The sequence below is a fragment of the Stylophora pistillata genome, chromosome 11 (genome assembly GCF_964205215.1).
Source record: "Stylophora pistillata chromosome 11, jaStyPist1.2, whole genome shotgun sequence".
NCBI classification, from domain to species: domain Eukaryota; kingdom Metazoa; phylum Cnidaria; class Anthozoa; order Scleractinia; family Pocilloporidae; genus Stylophora; species Stylophora pistillata.
In genome coordinates this window covers 21,855,755-21,876,733 of record NC_142529.1, presented here as the reverse complement: position 1 = coordinate 21,876,733, position 20,979 = coordinate 21,855,755, and the positions used below count along the sequence as shown (strand labels likewise).

Here is a 20,979-nt window from a genome sequence, read left to right as displayed (position 1 = left end):
GTCGACGCAATTCCTTCGAAGTACCATTAGTACATGGTCACATAATGTTTATCCTACACTGAATTACGCAATTATCTACTTTGGGATCAGGCTACATGCACCTATAAATGAGCAGTTTTAACAGAGATTCCCAAATTTTGTTTTATTTTATCTTTACTTTTCTTGAAATCGCAAATTGGAAGGTTTTAATGGACAAAATGTTTGCATGATATCTGATTGAGAAATCGTACGTACCCTCAAACTCCTATAGATTTTTTTTCTCGCCACCAAAACTATTTTTTTCTCGCAAACCAATGATATCATTACCACTGGAAAATGAAAACAAAGCTTGCATTAATTATGCAGAACCAACTTGATCATGAACTAAGGTACCTGTTACATTTTTGGAGACATGTGTGCGCCGCATTTAAAATTTTGATGCTATGACTGGTGAAACCGAAGGAAAATCATTAAATTAAAGCGATAGTTTCCCTATAAAGAAAATATAATGCAGACATGTAGAGAACGGTAAAAAAAATTAAAACCGAATCCGGGTCTCATTGTAAAATAAAGGGGTTTATGTTATACTTCTTTTCCAAAAGTATTGTTATGGGGCGGAAAATGGAAACAATTTCGCTTTCCACGCATGACACATGAGGCCAATTTAGTGTTCGTTACTCTTCAGATTTGCACCAGTCCTTATCAAATTGACAATTCATGTAACCGTTCCATTTTTACGCTGAATAAAAAATTAAACAATTAATCACTGACTGTTCCGCAGTAGCACAGACATTTTCTTACAAATTTTTGAAGTTTATGAAAGATATCAAATCTAATTCCAACATCCGTTTCTCAAGGGCGCGAATAGAATGATAGAAAACCCTCGTCATACCCCTTCAACTCGTATTTCCCCTTTTTTTTCGTTCTTGAAGATTGCGACCGATGAAACAGCTGAAATGATATCTTTTCCTTCAAAAGAACGTCACAAGCATTTGAAGAACGGACAAAAAATAGGCTTGACCGATTAAATAAATGACAAAGTTGCATAAAATTTGGAGACTCATTGCAGGTTTAAAAGAGTTTTTTTTTTTTTCTATGTCATTTCCAATTTCAAAGTTTTAAAGCAAAAGGAAAAATTTTGCTTTCCAGCTCCCAGTATGACACATACAGCTAAGTTTGTGTACACCACTCTGCATGTTTCAGAAATCTTTTATTTTTCAGGTTTCTACAATCGCTGATAAAATCCCTGCTTCATTTGTCAAGTTAATGTTGTTTTTTCCGTAGCACAGAGCTATTACCACCTGTTAAGAAATTTCCAATTCAATTTCGGCAATCATTCCTCAAAAGAGTTTTCAACCGGCCAACGAAGATGTAAAAAGGCGGGAAAAAAGTCACGCCATCAAGCCGACACGTTCATCTATTCTCAAAACCCTTATTTTGGATTTTCTGTAGATTTTGTGCAAACAATATGCATTTTTAACACTTTGGGACAGTTATTTTTGATACTTTGAGGCATTTTATCGTTGACGCAATTCCTTCGTTTTCTCTCGTCTTGATTTATCTTGAAATCGCAAAGTTAGAAGGTTCTAGGAGTAACAAAATATTTGCCAGATATCTGAATGAGAAATCTTACGCATCCTCAAACTTCTGTAGATGATTTACTCACCACCAAAACTATTTTTACTCGCAAGCCAATCCAATCGTTACCGCTGGTAAATGAAAACAAAGTTAGGATTAATTATGCAGAACCAACTTGAAGTAAAGAAAATGTTACATTTTTGGAGACTTCCGCGCTGCGTTAAGTGTTTTGATGCTATGAATGGTGAAACCGAAGCAAAATCATTAGATTAAAGCGATTCTTTCCCTACAAAGAAAATATAATGCAGACAAGTAGAGAACGGCCAAAAACTTAGGGCTAAATTCGGGTCTCATTGTAAAATAAAGGGGTTCATGTTATATTTCTTCTCCAAAAGTATTTTTGGGGCGAAGGAGAAAATTTCGCTATCCACGTAATGACACATGAGGCTAGTTTAGCGTTCATTACTTTTCAGATTTGCACCTTATTAAATAGATAGCTCGTGTCACAGTCTCACATTTACGCTGAATAAGAAACTGAACAGTTAATCACTGCCTATTCCGCAGTAGCGCTGAAATGTTTTTTACAAAGTTTTGTTGGTTATAAAAGATGTCAGATCTAATTCCAACATTTGTTTCCGCCAAGGGTGCGAATAAAATGATAAAAACCCTCGCCATACCCCTCCAACTCGTATTTCCCTTTTCTTTTATTTTTTTATTTTTTATTCTTGAAGACTGCGACCGATGAAACCGAATAAAAGAGCTCTATATTTCCCTTCAAAAGGGCATCATAAACATCAAGAGAAAAATTCGAAGGAATGTGTGCGCCGCATTTAGTGGTTTGATACTATGAATGATGAAACCGAATGAAAATCATTGAAGCGATACTTGCCCTACAAAGAAAATATAACGCAGACACGAAGAGAAACTTGAAAAAATATTGGGGCTGAATTCGGGTTCCCATTGTAAAATAAAGGGGTTTACGTTATATTTTTTATCATTTTTTTTGCGCAGAAAATGGAAAAAATTTCGCTTTCGCCGTATGACACATGACGCAAATTTTGTGTTCGTTACTTTCAGATTTGCACCCCATTGAATAAATTGCCCATGTCAATGTCCCATTTCTACGCTGAATAAAAACAAAACACGTAAGGAAGCGAAGTATTTTTAACTGACTGTTCCGCGGTAGTACAAACATTGTTTTTGAAGCTTTCAAAAACTTATAAAAGATGTCAAATCTAATTCCAACATTCGTTTCTCAAGAGCGCGAATAGAATGATGAAACCCTTGCCAGACCCCTCCAACTCGTATTTCCCCCTTTTTTTCTCATTTTTGAAGATTCCATTGGCACCTGTTGGTTTTGCTAGATTTTTTCTTATTTCGTAAAATGCTCATTATGCTTGGTATATTAAACTTTGGAAATATTTTTCTAACCACGAACATTTTGATCATTTCTGGACTCAAGTTGTGCTTGCGTTTCGACTCTCTCTTTCTCTTGCGGCGTCCGCTGTTTTGGCCAGTATGATGTTAATGGCGAGCAATACTATACTGAAATTAAATTACCACAGGTGTTTTAAAAATGTTTAGTTTAGTTCGACCGGCGTCACTTGACAATTAATCAGATTCAAACTTTATAAAATTTATCGCTCGAGTTAGATTCAGAACCTGGGAGTGTAGTCGTTTTAAGCCTGCAGTGCTCCTAAGATCTAGTGCTTAATTCTCACTTCCAGCTGCTTTAAAATTCCTTGTAAACTATTCAGAAGAATTTGGTATGATCTCATCGTTACACCATAAAGCTGATAGGTTAAGGTTTTCTCATTAGTGTTTGCTGGAGATTGTACCGAAATCGTAAAGAGATTGTAATTGTTAATCACATCAGTGCCAGTTAAGGGTCGCCGCATCTGTCATGCCTTGTGGCATTTGGTCACGGATGTTTTGCAATTCTTGCGAAATGTCATGAGTATATGTTCACATAGTTATACTTTTGATAACATCGTCCATGACTAGAATAATCCATATTTGCACAAATCGACGAGGGCCTTTATATAGGCAGCTCAAGGGAATGACACTATATATATCCCTATCTTGACATCATACAGCTGGAATAACCAACAGCGTAATATGCCAGACCTCGTTATGAAAAAAAAATCGTACCTGCCTCCAGACTCCTCTAAAAACTATCTCCCGCGAAATAAATCAGATCAAAACCGAAATAGCATTAGTTATGTAGAGCCATCGATAAACTTTCAAGGATGTCTGATAAACACAAATCAAAATGAACATTTCATGTTGCATGCGATGTCGCGTGACACTTTTCAGCTTTTTGACATCTCGCAGTCAAAAGAGTGAAAAAAAAAAATTCCCTCAAGAATCATGCACGAGATTTATCGAAATAATTCCACTCGGCTGAGCTTCTTAGATTTAATCTGCTCTTCATCCGCAACTACATTCGCCTCGGCGTTGAATTGAAATTTCGGAAATGGAATTACAGTAAGTTGTGCATATATTGCGTTCAAAATTATATATTGCAATGCTGGAATGGCACTAAACAGAATGTGAACTGTATAATGAATCTTAAATCGTACTTACCCTTAAAATCCCTGGAGACTTTTTCTTGTTTTCTTTTTAAAGAAATCAAACGACAACCGTTAGTAGATGAAACCAAGCTTGAAAATAGCAATGTGGTACGGATACTTGATAATTTTGGAGATGAAAATATTTTGTTTTTTATTCTTTTATGATATGACTAATGAAGCTGAAAGCTTGAAACTGAAATGGTATTTCTGTATAACACTAGCAGTGCCAATAGCAACAATATGGAGAAAAGTTCACCTGATCTAGATCAGTTACTCAGGAGAAAAAAAAAACACACACAAAGCGGTCATCTCAGACTAAGGTCATTGCATTAAATCGTTTACTGCAAACTTTCATTTCATACCAAGGGATGAGGTGTAATTTTAAATCATTTGCAATGAAATTTCATAAAACAGACAACCAGATTCTGAAGATTAGACAATTATGTCGTGATGATTTTATTTATAAATAAAACGAGTTATTTCGCTTTCTAGCTTACTCATATGACTCATTAAACAAGGGATGAGGTGTACTTTTATATCATTTGCAGTGTAATTTTATAAAGTATACAACCAGATTCTGAAGATATATAGAGGATATTACATGGCCGCTTTGGGATACGAATTTTATCTTCTCGTGCTGAAAGTATCTCTCACTCGTTCGCTGGGCTCACTCGTGAGAGATACTTTCAGCACGAGAAGATAAAATTCGTATCCCAAAGCGGCCATGTAATGTTTTGTTTATTATTTAGATACTGATGAAGTTTCCACAAAAAAGACAACACTTTTTATTCATTTTCGAAACAGCAATTGGGTAATTATGTTGGTAACCATGGCCACACCAATATCCTCAGAAGTGACAGATAAAAATAGTATCTTCACTGCGCGCGGTGAAGATATGATTTTTTACTAAAAGGAGAAATCCTGGTATTTCATCAGTATCTATATAATAAAAGACAATTATGTCGTGATGATTTTGTTTATAAAAAACGAGTCATTTCGCTTTCCGCCCTACGCATACGACTCATTAAACTAAGTTCTCGCACGTTATTCTACAGCGGTTTGTTTACTTCCTTTGGATCGGTTGTGTAACGATATTTTTAACACTCGATCACGCGTATTATATAAATTTTAAGCCATTATGAATCTGACAGTTTTTATCTTACACTACAAATTTCACTTTGATCGAATCTTCATCACTTTTTTCGAGTTCTCTGAGGTTTGATCGGCGAAAAATATTTGATGAAAGCTTTAAAAGACCCATTTCGCGTATGAAGTTTAGAATTTGAGTATGTGACATCTTCGTGAAGCTTCTCGTTCAAATGAGTGATCATTTGATAAATTCTCCCAAAAACTTTTAATACAGCCGGTTCAAAGACAGGTGTTGAGAATTATCATAACGTTCAGGTGAACTATGTCTCGATAGAACATTAGACCGTCATGAAAAAGCCTTTAATAAAGAAATCAATAATGTGGGATCATTTCCATTTCATGAGTGTGGATTTCCTATTGTTATATTTCGATAATGCTCATAACCACAGCTGACTATTACTAATGTCTTTACATACTGTTATCTAAAGGCGCAGGGGTGGAAGAATTCGAGAACTTTACAAGCGAAAATCTCCTTGGAAAATGTAAAAAATGCTCAAGGTTTTTCGACAAGATCATCTAGCTCACGATTATTAACGCATGCGAAACACTGAAGTTCTTTTTTTCCTTTTTCTTTTGTCTTTGGGCTCAGGGAGGAAGCTAAACCCAAATCAAAATGTGACAAATCTTTCTCCGTTTTTAATTTTTGTTATTTTTACTTGAAGCTACTTTGCAAATACTTCAAAAGCTTTGAGTATGAGATGTTTTTAAATTGTGCCGGCAAACATAAGAAGGGTGACGTCACAACTTTATCTAAACAGACCAGTTACCTAATAAGAACGCGAGTACTTTGTCCATTATTTTATAATCATAAATGAAAATCACTCCAACTTGAAATAATTTACCCTTGAACGATTTACAAAGAAAAGCTTTAGTGCCGTTTTTCCGGCAATTAACTTCTACTCTGTCAGAGGAAAAGTGAAGAAAATCTTACGTGCACGGCAAACGCTTAACAGGTACTTCCACATAGAAACAGTGAAACCGCAACCGGCAAACGTGAAAAATGGCGGGAAAAAAGGTGACATAGGTCACTTTTGCCGCTCACGTTTTACGTAAACGCGGTGCTAAATATGTCTATTGTCTCGGACGCATCCCCAGTCGAGTGAAGTCACCAACTTGTCACCGTTGCTGTTTGCAGTTCAGATATTCCTTTCGCTAGATAGAAATTGTTCCTAGATAAAAAATAACATAATTTCTCACAAGCCTATGGGCATGTAGTTGTGCGCAATTCTCAATGCCTGTCCCAGTGTCCTTAGATATGTTATGTCGCGTCTTTGGCGTTGAAGTAACAAAAAATTACAATAACAATAGTTAAGCCAAAACATTTCGTACTCATTTCTGAGTTCAGTTTATTTAAGAAACTGTTCTCTAAAGTTGATCAACCAGAGGACTTTTAATTTCTCTGTCCAAAACTTTCAAAAAAACAAAAGCCACACATTACAAATCCGTTCCAACATTGGAAACATTGCATTATGTCTGTGTGGAGCGGGAATTTTATAGCTTTGTTACTCTGCAAATACAGACGAAATTAAAGAATTTTCTTTTTGACCAAAAAATTTGTTTACTTTCATGTACCTGTACAATATTCACAATAGAGTGTTTACCTCTAAAATCTACAATCTTGGTAAAAACGTCTGAGGCACTATAGCTTCACCTTGTAAATGGCAAAACATGTACTTACCCCTCCCGCCCTGGACAATGTTGAACACAGATGGTGTGAGTTGGGGAAGGGAAAGAGGGAGGGTATAATGTTTTCGTGGATGGAATACGAACGCAAGTTGCTCATGAAACACGGGACGGACTCATAAAAAGGGATGTGTGTTTCTCCAAACGTTTTGGCCAGGATTGTTGGCACATTAAGCTAAAAACTGTCTTTTTTACCTTTCTTTGATGACCACACTAAGTACAAAACACATCTTGCGGTTGGGAAAATATTTGTTCGCTAATGCCCTAAATTTACAGGAATCTTTGAATATGAAGGGGCTCTTTTAGACCCCCATCAAAAAAAGAAAAGTTTCTCATTTTTTTGTGTGAACTGTTCGTACAACCAACTTCGAAAGAATTTCTCAAACACGAGGTTCACAGACTGCAGAGAATGAAATCCATCAATCATTCCATCACTCAATCAATCAATTGCAATTATTAAAACATACAAAATTGACTTGGTAAAGGTAAGGCTCTAAGTGGAATTTTAAGTTAAGCTATACTGTGTCCTGTATTAAAACTCTTAGAGACTTTCCTCAGTAGGGCAGATCCTTCCCTGCAAAACGATAACAAAGTGCGCAGTTATTTACCAGTTGCATATAAAAACATGTTATAGCAATTAGCAATGAGATTATTCGCTCGACTGAGATTTGTATGCGTGTTACCTGTTGTGGGCTTCGCGCAGAAATCGAAAGCAGAAAATCTTATTGATTCGGTTTATAACATCAAGACAACCTCATGCTTTTATTTCGTTTTGTTTACAACCGCGCAGCGTTGGGCTACTCACGTCTATGGCGGAATTTACTTCGAGTATCTAGCCAATCAGATTGCAGCATCTGTGATAGAACGCTAGCAGATTTATTTAAAAAGTAATAGGTAGGAAGCTTATTAAAGGCAGAGGAATTCGATAATTTTCAACATAAGCCTCCTTTAATAAAGTTAAATTCATCTTAGACTCGTAGCAGCAACACTAGCACCACCCAAAATAACCATCGTGTATCACCAGCGTGGAAAATAAACTTACTTTTGCCTGGTGGATCCACGTAAGGTGCCATATTTGTTCCTCAAGAGAGGTTCAAGTTGTTCGGTAAGCTGTGTATAATTCCTTTCCAGTTCTTTCTGATAGGCACGTTGGTCAGATGCGATAAGCTGCTTGTTCCTATGCAGAGCATCTCCACACCTAATACATAGCAATAACATGTTTTAAGGCACTACAAGGATTGAGGTATTGATAACTCCAAGGAGTGATAAAGTCAGACGGTTGCGGTATGGTCGGAGGAAGTGCACTCAGTGACGGTATCTGACGTGATATTTGGTGTCTTACATGAACTTTAATGCACCGCACAAATACCCGAATGTAGCAAAGTTAGCCCAAGATCAAGAATGCTGCCAGTTGGATAGCATAAAATATTCATCATCATTATCTCTTATTTGCCTTATTTTAACAATAAAAATATTTAATTACAGCGATAACAGTTAGAAGGCGACGAGACCCAAGAAGCCACCCATTTCAAACTTCTATATGGCGATTGCCCACCCAAAGCCTCACTTTTTATTTTGCACGAAGAAGATTCTTGCTCACTCTTTAGCTCTTGTAATGCACGTAACTTCGGTTGAGTTGCTTAATCATTCGAGTCTTGCATTATACACAAAAAGTGCTTCTTGAATGATTTATATGTCTCGGTTTGTTGTTTGCCTGGCTATACACACTAGCATTACCTCTTGATAAACTCTTTGAAACAGAGTCTTAGTCTGTGATGGTGTCTCGTGGTCATTGGCGTTTCTGCGCCATCTTCAGAGTCCTTATCGTGACACAAGAATACCAAAGCAATCTCTAGAGGACCCTGTAAATACAGCACATCACCCAAGCGACAGTTAGACAAGTCAACCTTAATTTTCAAAGGAACTATATTGCTATCCAGCAAAACAATAGTTTATCACTTTATTGAGAATGGTGATTGTAAACAGGAGGTTTATTAGACCTGACATGAACACTGACAATCATGGTTAAATCAGAACTAAGCACTACTCGTAAAACGAACAACCAATCGCAGTTGGGCTGGATAGAACTACAATGAAACGTCTACTAGGCTAGTATCAACGAAAAATTCTCCGTGCCACAAAACCAACGTTAGGATGTTACAGTCAGTTGTTTATTGTTTATCCCATCGTCTAACAGCTCGAATAGCAACTTGTGGACACAACGGAAACTGCTGCCAAGCCCTGGCGTTTTACGACTTCGTAAAGGGTTTTAAGAGAGATTATTAACAGGGGAGCTTAAATCCGAGGGGGCTTATATCCTAGGGAGCTGATATCCGAGGTGCCTCATAGGCGAAGTAGAAAAAGTGCTTCACAACGGGCTATGGCAGTGTTGATGAAAACACAAATTTGCATTTACTGGTCCTTAATTAAGCTTAAAAAAGTCATAATAAATTAAGTTCCTATCAAGCTAGAAGGGGGCTTACATCAGGGGTGTGTGTGTGTGTGTGTGTGTGTGTGTGTGTGTGTGTGTGTGTGTGTGTGTGTGTGTGTGTGTGGGGGGGGGGGGGGGCTATTATCGGATTATTGTTTTTTTTCTTTGGAAGTAGGTGAGCCTATAACCGGGATATAAGTGATGGAGCTTATAGACGACAGTTTACGGTATGCACGAACGGACAGACAAAATGGATGACTGATCGACCGATCAGTAGATCCATGAATCAATGGGGTAAGTTTCTAAAGAAACTGTGGTTCTGAGTCAGTGGGATTAACAAGGTAATTTTGGTTTTATGAACTAAATTGATAACGTAACTGGCCACCGTAAAGAGTTTCAAAGCTGACGTTCCACTCTGACGAAGGTCTAGTGCTCGAAACGTCAGCTTGGACATTCTTTACGGTGGCAATTTACATTATCAACTCAGTTGATTAAAACCAAATTACGATCAGTAGATTAACTGAGGACCATGACAAGATTAAAATAAAGTGGCAATAAAAAGAGAGGTAAACATTTGACCTGATTAACAGTAGTGCCAATGGAACCTTGTAGCACCATCTGCAACATCTTAGGGTTTGGTGGTTCTTGGTTGATTGCGTTCAGAAGCTCTTTTGTCCTTAATTCCATATCCTCGATGGCGACTTCAATGGGACTCAACGTAATCTACACCATGTCAATCAAGTGGACGGTTATAAATCAATGTTAGAAGAAAAAAAAGTGTCTGTTGATCTGTTATTGACAATTATAATGCTTTAAGAATCACCAAGTTAAGTGCGAGTTACCTTTGGCCTCTTTTTCAAGGCAAGTCCTGGTGCTCATCCTTTCATACGATTATAAGTTTTCACTCACATGCAAATTAAACTCATTTTCATAAGAATAGTTGAGAACCAGGCCTCGTTTTGAAAGAGAGGCATAAACGTAATTCGGAAATGACTTATCGCGTTCATGGAAGAAATTTCGACTCATCAGAGTAAATTGATCATCCAAGTTTCTTATTGAGAACCACCACAGGAAAATTGATCCTGTACAGTAGCTGGGTAAAGAGTTTGTGCGCCTTGAAACGTCAAACCACAATCCCTTAACCCTAACATCAGTATGCATATTCTCCATATTGTTCTCTACAAATCTCCTTAGGTGCTAATAAGGAGAATTCGTTTAACAATCAGGAGCTTCTTTAATTGGTGATCATTTTCTTTATTCTCATGACCTTAATGTGTAATTCAGGGGTGATACTGTAGAGAGAACTGACATGCTGGTCACCCTTAGTGTTCAAGAGCTAAGCGGGTCATTCCCAATCCGTGTCCATCTTCTCCATACTTCACCATTCTTGTTGCTTTCTGATTTATTTTTCTATCTTACCAAACTAGTCGTCTCTGGTTTCCTCTCAGTTAAATGTGATCATGTTTGTCGCAAAAATCGGCCATAAATATCATGACGTAACGCCTTTAAAGGAGGCTGGGGACGGGCAAAAATAACGTCATGTCTGAGCTCACTGAGCCAAAAATTCTTCCTTAAATAGAGTTGCCAAAGGCAACCAAATGCGCACATGTGGATTGGCAGAAAAACAGCTGCACCTCAACAAAAAACAACCCAAAACTGACCTGTTCACGATGCACAACATTGACCCGTGTCTTGACATACGGGAATGAGTTGGCGGCAGTCAAAATTGTCTTTCTCTTGTACTGAGTGACCAGTTCGCCGTGAGGCTTCCCGCTCGGTGTAAAAGGAGTTTCGTACATAAACCTTCCTGTGAGTTTAAAAACGCAATCTCTTTAGGGATAATAGAGCACTTCTTGATTGCTGGCCGTGAAACTCAACTGAACAACCGATCAGAACAGTGGTTTAACAACGGCTCATATTTGGTGTGGAAGACACAGTTGACTTAAAACAAAAGAAAACAAAACGACAATAAAACGAAGGAAATAATGAAATCCATAGGCCATTTCCGAATTACCTTTGGCCTCTTTCTCAAAACGAGATTTGGTGCTCAACCATTGGCATGAAAACGAGTTTCATTTGCATGTATTATCATATGAGAGGATGAGCACCAGGACTCGCCTGGAAAAAAAGGTAATTCCAAAATGGGCTATTGGTTAAGGAGGCGGTGTTCGATTGTGACGTGCTCTGCGTCTTCTGCACCAAGAAGGGGCTTAGACAACAGAAGGAACGAATCAAAATAAATACTTGCAACCTGCGTCAGGCGCGGGAAAAAACGGAATTTGCAAAATCGAAACTGGTTTTTCATCAGCATTTGATTAGTGGAGAGGACGGTTCGAGTTTTCTGAATCAAACAGGGAGCACAGTTAAAAAAAAAAAAAAAAAAAAAAAAAGAAACAAGGAATTCCAGAATACTCAGTTTCAGTACTCTTTTAAAATTTACTCTGAAAGCCTAAAAGAAGATCAGATAGACTGTCAAAAGTGTAGTGAACATACTTAGGTTGAAATTCTTGTCAAAGTAAGTAATTCGTTCCTTTAGTTCGTATTCGTCAAAATATGGGTCCACATAGGTCAGTTGGATGTATGCCTCTTCTGGATCGAGCTTGTCTTGCTCAACTGTGTTGGAATCTTTGATTACTTCCACAACATTTGGCCCAAACTTTTCACCATAAAATGCCTGGAAAAAAAAAAATTCCATAGTGAGCTCCTGTTTCGTTGATTAATTTAATTCCAACATCAAATAGGTGAAGGCCTGGATAAAAGTTTTTGCAAGTTGTTGCTTCATACAAGATGACTTGCTTGTTTAGTCGGAAGATGTTCGAATTTACTACTTTGTGAACTTGAGAAAAGGATACGAGACTACATAGCTCAGTTAGTAGAGCACTGTCGGTGCGAATAATACTGACCATTGTTTATTTGATTATTTCCCCTTTAATTAGAGCGCTACGCAGTACTCTTGAAACGAACAACTAAACCAGGCTGGTATCAACGACACATTCTCCTTGTACAAAACCAACGCTGGGATGTTACAGTCAGTTTTTTAATTGTTTATTCCATCGTCTGTCAGCTTGAATAACAACTTGTTGACGCACCGGAAACTGCTGCCAAGCCCTGGGGTTATACGACTTTGTAAAGGGTTTTAAGAGAGCTTTATAGGAAAGGGGCTTATATCCGAGGGGGCCTATACCCGAGGGGGCTCATAACCGGAGTAGAAAAAGTGTTTCAAGATGAGGAGCTATGGCAGTTAGTAAGGCACTGTCAGTGTGAAAATTGCTGACCATTGACCACTTTCATAAATGGCTGCCGGATTAATATTCTTTTGTTTAAATTTCAATTAGCCCTTCTGGCCTCGCTTGATATAATGTATTCTTTTCAATTTTGTACTGGAGAATTAGGTCAGAAGGGCTAATTTAAATTTAAACAAAAGAATATTAATCCGGCAGCCATTAATGAAAGTGGTCTATTATTCCTTGGTTATTTCTCTCTCTAATTAGAGCGCTTTCCGATAGAGAGTCGTAAAACCAAAACCAAAGTAATTACAACAGTGAGAGCTCAAAGTAAACTAGACCAAACTGTCTAAAGTATTTAGTATTGCATCTGATTGGTTGAAAGAATAGTGCGCGTTTTTTTTGGGCTAATCACAGAATGAAGTAAGGCAAAAAAAAGGAAAAGCAATCCCGGATCGCTTTCTACACCCAATGGAAAATTCTTTTCCCTGCCTGGTGCAACGATCCGACACACTTAAGGCTATTTGAGTTCGGAAGGTGGTATAACAACCTTTAACTTGAAAAAATCAACAAAATTTAAACAACTGAGTCGAAAACACACCAATGTGGTCGTAATAAACTTAGAAAGAACAAGAATGGCTAACGATAGAGAAGATTAAAACGGATGGTAACTGGCGAACTAGAAAATTTCAGACAAAATTTTTCAAGGTGCACTAAGACAGCCACATATAAGGCTTAATAAACTAACCTGTAAACGATGCGACACTTCAGGAAGCTTTGTAATGGCGGGTTCTTTGTAAATGTACTCTTCTCCGTCCAAGTCTCCAAATTTTGATCCATAAAAACCAACTCGGAAATATGTTCCCAACATACGCTTTCCCACCTGGAAAAATAAAAAAAAAAACAAACAAAAAAACAAAACAAAACAATCGCAGGGTAAGTGAAACTTCTCTTCACAACCAGTAAAATGGAATCAATTATATTCAACCCCTAAAGTAATCTGGTGTCTAAAGGAGCCAGTTAGCGCTTGTGTACGTGTAAATACAAAAAAAAGACAGGCAGCCTGGCCGAGTGGTCAGCGCGTTGGACTCGTAATCCGCTGCTCCCGGGTTCGAGTCCCACTCTGACCACTATCTGGATTTGTTTCACGCGGTAGCTCCGAGTACAATTTATGTTCAATTTGAATTATTTATTTCTGTTGTTTATTTGTGGGCCTCCTGGAAAGTAGCTTGTAGCTAAGTGTGGTGCCACATTAAATAAAACTTAACTTAACTTAACTTTAACTTAACTTAAAAGACAAAAAATGTTGACTGCTCACAAACACCTCAATTACTAACAGCAATCATAGAAAACATGATCAAACCTGCAGTCTATAAGAGCTATCTCTTACCGTCTGTATAATCAATATAAGTTCCAAGGGACACAAGTGCGGTATCATTCGGGACTATTCGGGACAGTGCCCGGTCCAATACTGAGAGAATATTGGTCTATAAGAGCTATCTATTACCGTCTGTATAATCTTGCCGAATGCTTCAGAAAGCCTCTGATGAACTTGAGTTAGCTTCTTGTAATCACGTTTTGCCTCCAGAATTGGTATCAACAGTTTATACACCTCGTTTACACATTCAAATAAATGAGATCGGAAAAATGTGTTTGCAGCTGTTTCTAGAAGCAACACCAATCCATTCTCACAGAAGTACTTTCCGGTACAGATTCCTTCCTCATCCTGAATAAAAGAAGCAAAACATGTCAACAAAAATATAAATAAATCTGAAAATAATAAGGATAACACTCACTTAATCCAATCACTCCAACTGAACGGAAGGTAAATTCTCTTTGCAGTTCTATTCCACCGTCGAGCAGACAGAGTTAGACGAATTACGGAGATTATCGAGAAGGGAATTTTACACCGATAAAACACTAAACACTAATTTAACAGGACTCCCCGACAAAGAAATATGTGATCTCCAGTTGGGAGAATAAGCTCCAAGGTCTTTACAGTTAAAGGTTTTGACACCTGGCATGTTTGAACACGGTTTGACGAAGAATGACCACCATCACTTCAACAACAAAAACCAAGAATGCAAGAAGAGGAGACATTTTCCAGCCATGCATCTATTCCTGGGCCCAATTGTTCAAAAGGCAGATGACGATATCAGGCGGATAAATCGTAATCCAGCGGAAAAAGTGTACACCGAACGTACTGCACTATCAACCGGATTGATATAAATCCCTTGGATAGCGTTATCCATCCTATGAACCACCGGGGCCCGAATAAAATTGCTTCACATGCGGCCCGTTTGGGAAAGACAGAGTAAAGACTTACAGGTGATACTACATCATCTGAAATAGCGCTTTCTTCCAGCACATTAGGTGATATCTTCTCAAACGAAACGCATCCAATGGGTAGGTACGGCTTGTCTTCCAACATACTCAGGTACTCAGACACCAAACCTGCTGTATGTACTAAACACATGGCTGCTTCACTTTATTCTGCTCAAAAGAAACACAACAAAAGGAAAAATACGACGACGAGTCATCATTCGAGGTCAGTCAGATTATGGTTTCTTGATGCACTTGAACTTAAAGTGATCACATACTGAGAGCTTGGCCGAATACTTCCTGTGTGTAAAGTTAACTCATTCCTGCAATTATGGAGGCGCACATATGCTTGGTGCAGCGTTCACGCGCAGCCCAATGTCTAAGAGAATGTGCCGACTTTTTAGATTGAGAAATTTGGTTTCCATATGACGGCAATTCCTTCGTCTGTACGGAAATCTGTATTTCGCGAGCGCAACAGGATCCATTGTCAGAAATTCGAAATTTAGAAAGGAAGTAAGAATTAACCAAATAGAGCTTCACCGCTTTCCTTTGATAAATTAATACTGTATCTTAAAGCTATTGGTACCTCGCCATGTTTGGCAGCCATGTTGTACAGCCAAGTCAGTCGTAAGTCAGGTGAATTTTGATATCTAACATGAAAAAGATGAACACAGCTAAATGCTAGAACCAATTAATAGTGCCTGGAATACAAATGTTGTACGATGCTTAATGAGACACTTAACGTCAAAATAACCATAAAGATAAAAAAGTTACGTTCTTCATCTGTTCACCTGCCTCGACTGTGTTTTAAGAACCTCTCTTAAAGTATCACAACACTGGCTATTGCCTAATTCATATGCGTAAATGGATTTGCTCTTAAGCGATATCTCTATAGCTCATTCGTAAAGCACCCAAACGGCAAATCCGAACGAGTGGGGTTCAATTACCCACGGGGGAGAGGTGGATTTTCTCTTGGAGTTTCTCTATCGATAGTGCGTTTAGCATCACTTTATAGTTTCATCATCGGAATTTGGTATACACCCGAGCTCTCTCGACTTCAGTGCAGCAAGGGAAGGGCATCCGATGAAGGTCCGAATCATTCAAGGAATATCCGATCAGGCGTTTGGGAGGCCATTGATATTTATCCTAAATAAATATCTGAGTTTTTCCCACTTTGGGACATCAGCTCACAATATTTGGTACAGTCAATTTCATTACTTTTGCTTGACGAATGCAATAGCACTTGCATCAGAAATCCTGCGAACATCACTTACCCTTTAGCAATCCTGCACATCAAGTCAATCAACATTTCTGGGTCCTGAATAAATGAGAATGGATAGCAAGTTATGAAATCGGTATTAATAAAAGTCAAGAAGAATATGTTACTAAACTGCTTTTTCAAGTTCTCAAATTTTTCCAATTATTTTTTCCGTGAGGTCGATGAGTAGTGATGAGAAATAAAGGAAGCTGGAATAATTTTTGGGAATTATCAAAAAACTTAAGAAGAATGCGGAGAGTAACTACTTCTTGGCTTTCCGTAAAGTTTTATAACATAACCAAAGTAAAGCGCGCGCTCCGATTGGTCAATTTAGCGTCCCCCATTTGCCCATGGGTGTACGCTGCTGACGTGAGCAAATGCAAAGACTATTTACGTTTCTTTCGTGCTTAGCAACCTCCCGCGTGCATCCATAACTCAATAGTGTACGCTGTGGTGTTTACCATTTGTTAATTGGTAACAAAGCGAAACCTTAACGTCAATGAATAGAAAAGTTGGGAACCGCGGCCTACAGATATGGACAATGAGTAAGCTTTTAAGTCAATAGTTTGTACAGAAGAGAAAAATTCATGTTACGAAGTGATCAAATCATGCAAGTTAGTGATTGAGATATAAAAAATATACAGTGACTGGTCTTCTACAAGACTCTTTTTCGGAAAATACAACGCCTTCACAACAACGCCTTCACAACAACGCCTTTACAACAACGCCTTCACAACAACGCCTTCACAACAACGCCTTCACAACAACGCCTTCACAACAACGCCTTCACAACAACGCCTTTACAACAACGCCTTCACAACAACGCCTTCACAACAACGCCTTTACAGAACGGAAATAACCAATCAAAACCTTGTAAAACAGAAACTCAAAATTGTAAGACTGACCTCTTGATACTCTTTCATTTTGACTGTGTCTGACAGAATCATGTGGAGATTGAACACCAACTCCCGGACCTATGAGAAGATTGCAAGTTATTTTCTTCACAACATAAGAATCATATTGGTAGTAACCCAAAATCCTAAGACTTATTTTGCAAAAGTACCAATAAAACAAGCTCATGGAATATGCAAACGGAGTCCTTTGTTTTTCCTCCTCCTTGTTAGAAGCTAGACTAAAAGGGATTCTTGACTCAAATCGAGGGTATTTGCCATAACTAGAGCAACATCTGGTGGTGAACTGCGCGTTGTGGTTCGGTGTGTGTGACTACTGGGAGGTTACTAAGCGGGGACGTCCATCGTCGAACTTTTAGGAAATCTCAAAAATACATTTTGACTCTTTCGAACCTCAAACTACGTTCATTACTAAAATTTCAAAATAGTTTCAAGGCTGGGAAAAAATACTTCTTCAACCTTTAACACCCTAACATCAGTATGCATATTTTCCATACTGTTCTCCATATATTTCCTTAGATGATGACAAGGAGAATTTGTTGGACACTCTAGAGCTTCTTGAGTTTGTGATCATTTCCTTTATTCTCGTAAATTAATGTTTGATTTAGGGGTGATATTGTAAGGGGAAGTTACAGTGTAGATGCTAGTCACACTCGAGAGTTTGAGGGTTAAAATAGCTGTGCGAACATTCACCTGATCCGGAAAAGTGCTCGTTCGCAGCTCCTTATCTGATTCAGCGTATGTAATGATTGTTTTCAGTGACCGACGGAGGTGATCTTCATTAAACGCCTGCAATTAATTGGATTGTAAAGTTCTTCGATTACTACACTGAGGAAAGCGTTAACGAATCATGACAAAAGCATTGACTAATCATATCAAAATTAGATGGTCTAAAATAAAGTTCATTTAACAGTTGAAAGCAAGCATAGCGGTACACCTCACAACAATAATTGTAGTGAACTTCACAAATAGGCTGAAAGAAAATAACTCACGAACTCACTTGTGAAGTGCCAACAAGACTGGAAAGTGACATTGTAACTTGCATCTTGACTCTTGCAAAATTCTACAGAATAATCGTTTGTACAAATAAACAACAGATAAACGAGTAAAGGGGTAAGTTTCTTAAATAAACCGTGATGCTGTTTCGGTGGGGCGTACTGGAAGATGATTCGGTTCTATCAACTGAGTTTATAACGCAAATTGGCGACCTTAAAGGGTTTCTGAAGCCGACATCTCGAGTGTTAGCTCTGCGTCAGAGCGGTCAATGTGATAATGATACGGTCAGAACTCAAAACCTGGAACATTCGCTGATTCGTTCATTAGGACGACCCAGTGGTTACGGGTCCTCAAAAGCTGTTTTTTTTTTTTTTTTATTACGTTATACAGCAGTGTAAAAATGGATTTAAAACTCAAACAATAAATATACGAGAAACGAAGCAAAAAGAACCAGTTTGTTAGTTAAGCCACACACCTCTATTCCTTTGGTTTACGTTCTCAGAACGTTCGAAAAAACAGGCCCTAGGGCGAAACAACTCTGCTACTAAGTCTCCCATACAATAAAGAATTTAAGCAGAGACGTTATCGAGACGCAGAAGGCAACCGGAAAACTGATCTTAGCGCGTTTTGACGCCAATATATCGACAATACTGTCGTCGCTGTAGCATTTTAAACATCGGGAATGAGAAATTTAACTTCCGGTTGCCGTCTGTTTCTCAGAAACATTTGTGCTTAAGCTTCCTATCGTAGAAGCTCAATAGTCTCAAACCATAGTTTCACACCAATGAAACAAAAAAAACAAAACAAAACAAAACAAAACAAAAGCGGCAGCACTATTTAACACCAATGTCCACCGAAGAGTTACAACTTACATTTCCTATTTCAAAATTCTGTCGCATGTAGAGATAGAGTGACGCGCTGGCTTGGGCCCGAATACTACTAAGAGCAGAGCTGCAATGATTTAGGAGTCTGGAACACAAGTCTGCACAAAGTTCGGTGTCATCTTCAAACAACGGCTCTGGGAACTAAAAAAAGGAAGCAGTATGTTAACAGTCTATATGCAACACAAATATCTCGACAAAACAATAGAGACATCAGCTATCTAACCAACGAATAAACTGTTACAGATGTCTACGCTTCTAGACATTGTCTCATGGAGGTATTTACGTTACCTTACGATGGATATATGAAGTTCATATATTTTGATTTTCGCTATTGCATAAATAGCGCTCTCTACTGCGAGGATCGTGCATCTTACGTTACCTTGTAGACAATTGATCTTTGCGTTGCAAATATGTTCTGCAGGACTCTTTCACTCTGGTTACAGTTCAAAGAATGGAGCAAAACCCGTAGGATTCCACTTAATAGAACACGCAGAGACTCTGAGGTAGACACCGTCTGAAAAAGAACGTTTCCACTTAAGTAACATCCCGTGGCCAATACAGGACTATACATTAAAGTCACTCAAGCCTTCATGCCGACGTCTCGAAACAGATTTCCTTTGGTAAGACCAAACATAGACAACTTTAGGAAGAATGGGATATTCAAAGGCATGAATAAGGAGCCGCCACTTATTTTCTCTTGACACAATGTCCTTAACTGCCACAAACACTGACCTGTACCAAGAGCTCAAGCGTGTCAAGAACAATGGAATTGACCTCAGCAGCAAGCCCTCCTTCGATTTGAGCATTGATTTCAACTTCAGGACGTACTCTTTACGGAAAACGCAACAAATAAAATTGGCAAAAGTGATTTAACTACAACAAATTGCACGAATATCGTTAACGCTCTCTGATAAACCACTCTCTCAAAGAAGTCCTTCTCTCTGATAAGCTCTCAAGTCTTGTAAGCATCCCTCTCCGAGAGGCTCCCCTCTTTTATAAGCCCACACGCTCCAATAAGCTCTCCTATGTAATACCCTCCATCGAGGATTTTAATACAAAAGCGCTACCTCTCTAAATAAACTCTCATCTCTCCTTCCCAAAAACAAAAACGTAAGTGTTGCTATTCTCTCATAGAAGAAAACGTTTTAGTGCGAAATTCATTTGTCTTTGAAAGCCTTCACTAACTTCCTTCTATAATTAAGTAGGGTTTCGAACCAAAGACGGTACGTAATATTCACTAAAGCTGGACGACTCATACAAAGTAACGGCTAACATTTTGGCTCTCATCATTAAGATGATAACGCCTCTCCCTCCCCACCCCGCCCGTCCTGTAAAAATCCCTCCAGCTGGACCCCCTGAATTTATCTACCCTCTGGGGGCTTACTGAAACATTTTCGGTATGCACCTGTCTTGTTGCTCTGTAGCCTGTCTCCAATGTGTTTGATCCTTTCGCCATCTTAATCGAGACTCAGGAGTTGGTGATTGGCCCTTTTCTGTTTGGACACAAAACTCGAAACAATCTGAGTTGAGGTAACATTTAGGACAGACTATGGTGTTGCATGAAAATTCGCGGGAGTTTCATTTTGCGGAGTTGTTTTGTTTTGTGTGAGTTTGAGTACTTCAGCTTGCTGGGGTGAGCCAGTTTTAAATGCTTCATTTTCCAGCCTCTGTAACACTGCAGTTTCTTCAGAAACTAATCAGTTTGTTTTTAGCAATTTTCCTAAGCGCAGAACAAGTAAAATTTGATTGCCCTGCGAGAATGTCAACCGTGCATCTAAGTATTTTGCAGTGGCACGCTCTATCGACTGAGTCATAAATTTCCAGCATTTCTTTTCCTATCTTCGGATAGATTATTGTTGTCATTGCTGATTCTAGGAATAAGTCGCTTGTCAAATGGCCCGACATATCACCCGCCTTACTAACGAGTTCCCCGAAGCTCACCTAGTAAAGAGAATCCAATAAATTGTCCTTTGTGACAAATGTTCATATCT

The 20,979-nt window shown here is 38.4% G+C and overlaps 1 protein-coding gene across 1 annotated transcript; it reads right to left on the bottom strand.

Annotated features, from left to right (window-relative positions):
* Positions 1-6,587: 6,587 nt before the first annotated feature.
* LOC148720606 (dedicator of cytokinesis protein 7-like) lies at positions 6,588-15,533 on the bottom strand. The gene is made up of 10 exons (XM_088737646.1): positions 15,526-15,533; positions 14,944-15,103; positions 14,125-14,343; positions 13,366-13,500; positions 11,887-12,067; positions 11,055-11,200; positions 9,973-10,116; positions 8,700-8,824; positions 8,005-8,160; positions 6,588-7,536 (listed from the first exon to the last, which is right to left on the bottom strand). Exons 1-10 carry the CDS (start codon positions 15,531-15,533, stop codon positions 7,473-7,475), a joined length of 1,338 nt encoding a protein of 445 aa, XP_088593772.1. The 3' UTR covers positions 6,588-7,472.
* Positions 15,534-20,979: the final 5,446 nt, after the last annotated feature.

What these genes read in the sequence shown, in the direction of transcription:
- LOC148720606 (XM_088737646.1), bottom strand. An exon ending in CAGATGATGTAGTATCACCT is followed by an intron (nt 14,344 to 14,943) that starts GTAAGTCTTTAC and finishes TCTTTTATTCAG; the next exon opens with GATGAGGAAGGAATCTGTAC. An exon ending in CGTGGATCCACCAGGCAAAA is followed by an intron (nt 7,537 to 8,004) that starts GTAAGTTTATTT and finishes ATCGTTTTGCAG; the next exon opens with GGAAGGATCTGCCCTACTGA.